This window comes from Nematolebias whitei, chromosome 17, assembly GCF_014905685.2.
Source record: "Nematolebias whitei isolate Nwh7 chromosome 17, NemWhi1, whole genome shotgun sequence".
NCBI lineage: Eukaryota > Metazoa > Chordata > Actinopteri > Cyprinodontiformes > Rivulidae > Nematolebias > Nematolebias whitei.
Genome location: NC_056514.1, coordinates 20,971,152 through 20,978,189, shown reverse-complemented (window position 1 = coordinate 20,978,189; position 7,038 = coordinate 20,971,152). Strand labels below are relative to the sequence as shown.

At 38.5% G+C, this 7,038-nt stretch overlaps 2 protein-coding genes across 2 annotated transcripts in view; one reads left to right on the top strand and one right to left on the bottom strand.

The window, feature by feature from the left end:
• eif2ak1 (eukaryotic translation initiation factor 2-alpha kinase 1) overlaps positions 1–7,038 on the bottom strand; it is a 31,560-nt gene that overhangs the window by 10,974 nt on the left and 13,548 nt on the right. The gene's annotated exons all lie outside the window — the stretch shown is intronic.
• Positions 2,456–7,038, top strand: part of LOC119423806 (ras-related C3 botulinum toxin substrate 1-like) — a 9,912-nt gene continuing 5,329 nt past the window's right edge. Inside the window, exons 1-3 of the mRNA XM_037691217.1 lie at positions 2,456–2,490; positions 5,221–5,292; positions 6,159–6,276. Of these exons, the coding sequence (XP_037547145.1) occupies positions 2,456–2,490; positions 5,221–5,292; positions 6,159–6,276 (225 nt within the window). The remainder of the gene's footprint in view (positions 2,491–5,220; positions 5,293–6,158; positions 6,277–7,038) is intronic.

Here is a 7,038-nt window from a genome sequence, read left to right as displayed (position 1 = left end):
TATATATATATATATATATATATAATGGCTTTAGAAACTTCCCACACACTTGCAATGTTCTAAATTCTTAAACCTACGTCATATTAACAACATACGTACAGTTCTGTATATGTAGCTACTAACTTTTACTCACCAGCTCTGCAGAACAGGAGCGACTCTCGGTTCCGCTTGGCTCTGATCCGACTCGGTTCTGTTTCTGCAGATGTACCCTGCAGCGATGAAGACCACAATCAATGTTTTAAACTCTTAAACCTACTAATTGTAACAACACACGTGTAGCTATTAAATTTTACTTACCAGTTCTGCAGAACAGCAGCGGCTTGGTTCCGCTTCGACTTGGTACCGTTTCGGCGGATCTACCCTGCTGTTCTGGTTGGGTCTCTGGCTCGGTATTGTGGTGGTGGGCTCCAGAGAGACCACCAGACCAAAAGCGCACGTCCCTGCTCAGAGGTCCTCGTGGGCCAGCTAACAGTTCTAGAATTAGCAGATGTGTCTGAAGGTCCAGTTCTGCTCTGGTTCTGGTCCGTTCTGTGCAGCACTAGAGCACTGAAATGCATTTTGGAGGGAGGCGGACTTTCGGATGGCCAGCACGGGACCAGATTGGGTCAAAATCTGGATGAAAAAAGTTTCAGTGGGCTCCAGAGAGACACCGGACCTACGGCGGCGTGTCCTGGCTTGAAATCCTTGTGAGCCGACTACGAGCTCTCAGGTTCATCGCTGAGACTGGGGGTCCGGTTCTGTGCACCCAATCAGCACAAGAGACGGGTTATTTTTCTTGTGACTCTGACGTTTGTAAAGTTTATTTTCTTAAAGAAACTTCAAGTGACTTGATTAAAATCTTACGTTTGAAAATCTGGTTCAGCAGTCAGGACTTCACTTTGAAAAAATGCTGTTTGGCAGAAATCAGCAGCCGGAGGCACTACAATATTGGCTTCTGGGAAATGAAGTCATTTTGAGTGGCAATTACAGTGTAGGCCTATTGGAAAAAAAACTACAAAATGGTGGCGCCTGTCTGAATTTACATTTTTTTTATTTTACTTTTATCAACCACATGAGTACAGTAACATTACTGTAAAGGTAAATGGACTGTACTTATATAGCGTCTTTCTATCTGATCAAGATATTCAAAGCTCTTTACACTACAATCTGTGTCCTCATTTACCCGTTCATACAGAACTCTACTAGATCTCTACAAAGCTAATTGAACAAATCATTCTAAAGAGACTAATCAGTGCTTTGAGATCACATTCATACACTGATGGGACACATCGGAGAGAGCGAGGGGTTCAGTGTCTTGCCCAGGGACACTTCGGCATGTGACTGCTGGTGGATTTGAACCTCCAACTATTGCATTGGAGGACGACTGCTCTAACCACTCAGCCACAGCCACCCAATAATATTACTATACAGTTGACAATCATGTGTCGTGTACTGTACTGCACTGTACAAATTTTTTTTGTACAATTTTACTGTATGTTGACAAACCACGAGAGTGAATCCGTGAAAGTCGAACCGCGAAGTAGCGTGGGACTACTGTAATCTCACTCATCCCCTTAACTGTCTGAGTTTTGGTATTAATAAGGTCAGAAGTTAAATACACTTTGATTTTATCTGCTGATGCCTTTTCAAAAATCTGTGAGACTCTTCTTTAGTTGTCTGTAGTGTATTAATAGTTTATATATTCTGGAAAAACTTGCACACCACATATAGTTTTGAAAGAGGAAAATCCCTTTTTATGCTCTTATATAATGTTATATTAAAGTATCTAGTTAAAAGTATTTATGTATTTTTGTTAACCAGGTGCAGTGAAATACCTGGAGTGCTCAGCGATGACTCAACGTGGCCTTAAGGCGGTGTTTGATGAGGTCATCAGAGCAGGACTCTCCTCTGAACACACTAAGGAATTAAAGGAAAAAAACTGCAACATTTTCTGATGGAGATCAAGAGCGACTATAAAACCAGGCTGGAGGACGCCGTGCACTGACAGACACATCAGAAATATAAAGTACATCACACCTCCTGCAGCAAAGTTCTTTTTGCATTTAGTCTAGGGAAAAAGTGCAACACTGCTGTGAATCACAAGGTGAAATTAATTCCTTGAATGCAATTCACCTGGTAAGATTTGACATAAACACGTCTGTTTTCTGTTAATCAAACACTAAAATGATCAAGAATCAGTTTAAACATTTTGTTCAGATATGTATGTTACTGGGGAACAGTGAAGGTTTGGATGACGGTGAATCTGGTCTGCCGACTTTTATCTCCACTCCAAAAAGAACATCAACAAACCAGTTTCTCCTCTTTCCCAGCGCATTTCATTTCATCAGGGTGTTGCTTCAGGTGAGGAAAAGAACAAACTTCAAGAACATCAAGAAATCTTTCAGTGTTTTCTTTACTCAGACGGCCAACACAAGACGACTGGTTTACTTTAGCTAGTCTGAGGCCGAGCCGTCCAATGCAGAACATTAAGTGTGTGGTGGTGGGCGACAAGTAAGTTAGCTAACATTTTATTCTTTTTATTAACTTTTACAATCTAATAGTCTGACACATATTTTAATAAGTTAAAATGACTCAGTTTAGAGTTGACCCATGCAACAGGTGGATAACAAGATTATTTTTAATGTTCTGTGCATTTCTAATTAATAAGTTTTACGACTAAACGTCTGTACATTGTTAAAATTAGCTGAACTGTTTGATCAGCCTCATACACTCCAACCAACTTGTATTGTTTAATAAAGTCATTTATTTGATTGCTATGAGTTGTAATAAACTTGTATGACAACAGTGGACTTTAATAAATCTCTTCACATAATGCAAAGTCAATCAACTGAATCAAATCAGGTCCAGTAGTTACATAAAAGCAGGTATTAAAGAGAAAAATGTTAGTTTCTTTTTGGAGCAATACATTGTCCAAAGCCTTTATACTTCTACTCATGGCTTGTTTTAGTCATTAATTTAACTGTACTGTGTAAGGATTTAAACCTTTTGATAATCGATCAATAAACTGAAAAAGAAGAGAGAAATAGTGATTTTTTTTTTTGTCTATAGCAACTAACACCACGTGGCTTATGTTTCTTAAGCAAACTGGTTTCAGTGTGAGGTTATAAAGCTGGTGGGACAGGTTTTCACTCACTAGAAACTGAGTCATATTATTAGATAACTATAATCCATTTTTTTAAAACTGTTTACAGTACATGTACAAACATATTTATACTAATAGCTCTGTCACAACCATAAATATAATCTGACAACTAACTGGAATATGAAAAAAACACAGGGTTTTCTTTTGATTTGCAAATTATGTATCTTAGCAGATATGATTCCACCTCCATTCATTACAATAAGTTCAACGAGTAAATCTTAACGTTGATGAAAACTGCACTCGTTGACAGATTACATGATGATTCCCAAAGCACCTTTTTTTTTACATACTCCCATAAGACTGTTTTTGATCTCTGGTTGCAAAGGAAGACTCAAACACTGTGCATTTAGTCAAAACTAAAATACTACACAAGCTAAAACAGTTTTCATTTTTCAAGCTAGACATAAAACATAGTTTTTTAAAATAGGCTCACTGTGGGCATGATTGTTAAATAGATTTCAGCTTAATTGATTAACTGAACTGTTTTTTTTCCCAGGGTGAGATGATTATACAGTTCAATGGTTTGTAGTAGTAGTTTCTCTTCGCCAGCACAGAAAGGATTTGTTTGACCAATATTAATCTGTCACTCTCAGATGAGAGGGTCTGGATGTTCAGGAACAACCCAAAGACCACCAAGACATGCGCCTGCTATGAAATAGTTTCTCTGTCTACAGGGGAGATAAGAAAAAAGACCCAGCTCTAAAAAAAAAAAGACACTGTCAAGCCCCAAAAACTTACAGCTGCCCACATGAACTTGCCAAACGCTTTATGGAGGAACGTTTAATGGACAGATACAAATATTTCTTATTTGTCCTCAGTGTTCAAAGGTTTTCAAACCTGAGAATGTTGTACCAGCTGTCAAGCATGGCTGAAGTAGCATCATGATGTGTTGCACAAAGTTGATGAAATAACAAAGGAGGACTACATTCAAATTCTTCTACTTCAAATCAACAACTAGGTGGTTGAAACTTGGACCCTGCAGGGTGTTCCATGAGGACAAGGATCCCAAACACACAGCAGAACTGGTGGATAGAATAGACTAACATTTAGCTTCTGGAACAGTTTTCACAAAGCCCCATTCTCAGCCCAATTATAACTATGAATATAAGCCAGGTCCATGTCAGGAAACCAACTAATTTAAATGAATTCTACCAATTCTACAATAAGGAGTGGACAAATATTCAGTCAGATCTGAGCGAGAAGCTTGTTGGTGGCTATTTAAAGTGAATGATTGAAGTGCAACTTGCTAAGGAACAATACACCTTAATAAAAATTTGTGAAAGTGTATGCAGAAGTTTAACTCTATACAAATGAAAAATAAATAAGTAAATTCAAAGACGTTAGCAAGCTCTGGCCTTGGCAAGCTAAAATACATTTTAGAGCCCTCAGCACCACTTAATGAAAGATTTAAATTATCACCCATTTTTTGCTTTTAAAAATCTTTATACATGTGACATGTGACGCAAAACCATTTAAAATCCATGCACATACTTAGTGCTCTGACCACAACTGCATCTAAAATGTTCGATAGTTGTACTAGTTAAGATATTTCTCTCCTCGCTAAGTTGATTAAAAGGTTAGACTATCCATTTAAATTAATAAATATAGCTCAATGAGTTAACTTATAAGATCCAAATAGTTCACTCGATCACTAGCTGGGCTCTTTTGGCCGTACAAGTTGACACTACATAACAAGTTGTTTTTTGCAGTTGGACTAAAGAGTTTGTCTCGCTTTACTGGTGTACTTGGGAACTTGTTTTGCTTCAATTCAAAGTTTACCTATTTAAATGTTATCAATGTTTCATTCAAAACATCTGATGGGTGAAGTAGTGATACAAACATGACACTAGTTAACTATGGGAGGACTTAGTCTTTATAGTTTATGTTCTGTAGTAGTGCATGTCTTATGGCTATGTGTATCAAGCAAGACTGGTCACACTGACTAAAACAACAGTGGGGTTTACAAAGACTTATGAAGCAGTGCCATCAAAGCACTTTTTTGAGTAGTCAGACAATGAGATGAAGTGCATGTCAAACTAATGCCTACTGTTCTCAGTATCCCCTCATTTATCTCTCAGGGCTGTGGGTAAAACATGTCTGCTTATGAACTACACCACCGATACCATCCCTGCAGAATACGTCCCCACAGTGTAAGCCTCACACAACACTGTTGCAAATACTGTATCTGAAAGGTCTACTGTATTTTGTGGAAGATATAATGACTTGAGAGAGTTGTTGTCACAACTATCAATTTTCTGCAGATTATTTCCCCCTCCTGTGGTGGAGCAATAATTATATGACTCAACTTGAAATGACTTTCAACACGTTCAAGCATATGGGGAATCTATGAGTGCAGATTTTGTCTATCAAAAAATGTACAAATGTTATAAAATATTTATGTCCTTACAAACATTATAAACAAACCAATAATTATATATATGTCTTCGTTTACTGTAATTTCCCATCTTTCAATGCCACATGCAGTGACTTGTCAATGGACTGTAGTAACAACTGGGGTGGCCAATCAGGTTCCAGGGGTGGCATGTGCCACCCCAGCTACCTCTTTGGCTCCGCTTATGTGCCCTTCTAACTTTATTTGGACAGTCATTGCAATTTGTGCAAAAGAAGCATTAAATGACACGTGAAACACCCATTTTTAATCTATAAGTCCACAAACCATTAAGTAGAAGGCTTGAGTTAACGAATAAAGTTTAGAACAAATCATCAGACAGGAAGACCCCAGCTAGGAGTCAAATCCTGCTTCTTCTTTCTGCAAGGCAACAAAGCCAACGTGGCCGCCATGCAGCCTTGTTGAATTTGTTCTGTTCCTCGTTAGTTCGAGCTCCACTGTGTAGAACTGTTGGGGAGTTTAGGTAAAGAAGGCAATCTAAAAATGTGACAAAACAATAACTGTATTTGACTAGAACTTAGTATTTTATTGTATGTACACAGCAGTAAACCGCCAGATCAAAATAAAAGTGTTTTGAAAGCCAAATCTATCCTCTCCTAACTGCAGCTTCGAAATCTACTATGCAAATTTGATGGTAGATGGGAAACCAGTGAGCCTGGGTCTGTGGGACACAGCAGGACAGGAGGACTATGACAAGCTCAGACCCCTGGCCTACCCAGATGCGGTATGTTTATACAGAGTAAATGTGTGCGCACATCGGTTCAGACATCATCTCTGTTCACAGTCCGGCACAGTGCAGTGTCACTGAGCATTGTTAACAGCTGTCTTGACTTTGCACTGACCTGCAGAAGAAAAGGTGATCCATGTCTGATTCATTTCCTTTTCTTTTGTTGCAATTTGTGCGTGAACATATGCATTCTTTCTGTCTGTTAACCACAGTACAAAGTTTATTAAATCTCTCAGAAAGCATTCAGTGGATGCATTAGCTTCAGAAGCGTTTGTAATGTGTGTGTGTGTGTGTGTGGGGGGGGGGGTTTCAGGGAAAATTTTGAATAAAGTACATGCCATTTCGTGCGTTCTGGTGTATTGTAACGGGTTGCTAAACATCTAATTTTACCTACATAAGTAAACACTTGATTCAATAACTACAAACCGGATTCCAAAAAAGTTGGGACACTAAACAAATTGTGAATAAAAACTGAATGCAATGATGTGGAGGTGCCAACATCTAATATTTTATTCAGAACAGAACACAAATCACAGATCAAAAGTTTAAACTGAGAGAATGTATCATTTTAAGGGAAAAATCTGTTGTTTCCAAATTTCATGGCGTCAACAAATCCCAAAAAAGTTGGGACAAGTCCATTTTTACCACTGTGTGGCATCCCCCCTTCTTCTTACAACACTCAACAGACGTCTGGGGACAGAGGAGACCAGTTTCTCAAGTTTAGAAATAGGAATGCTCTCCCATTCATGTCTAATACAG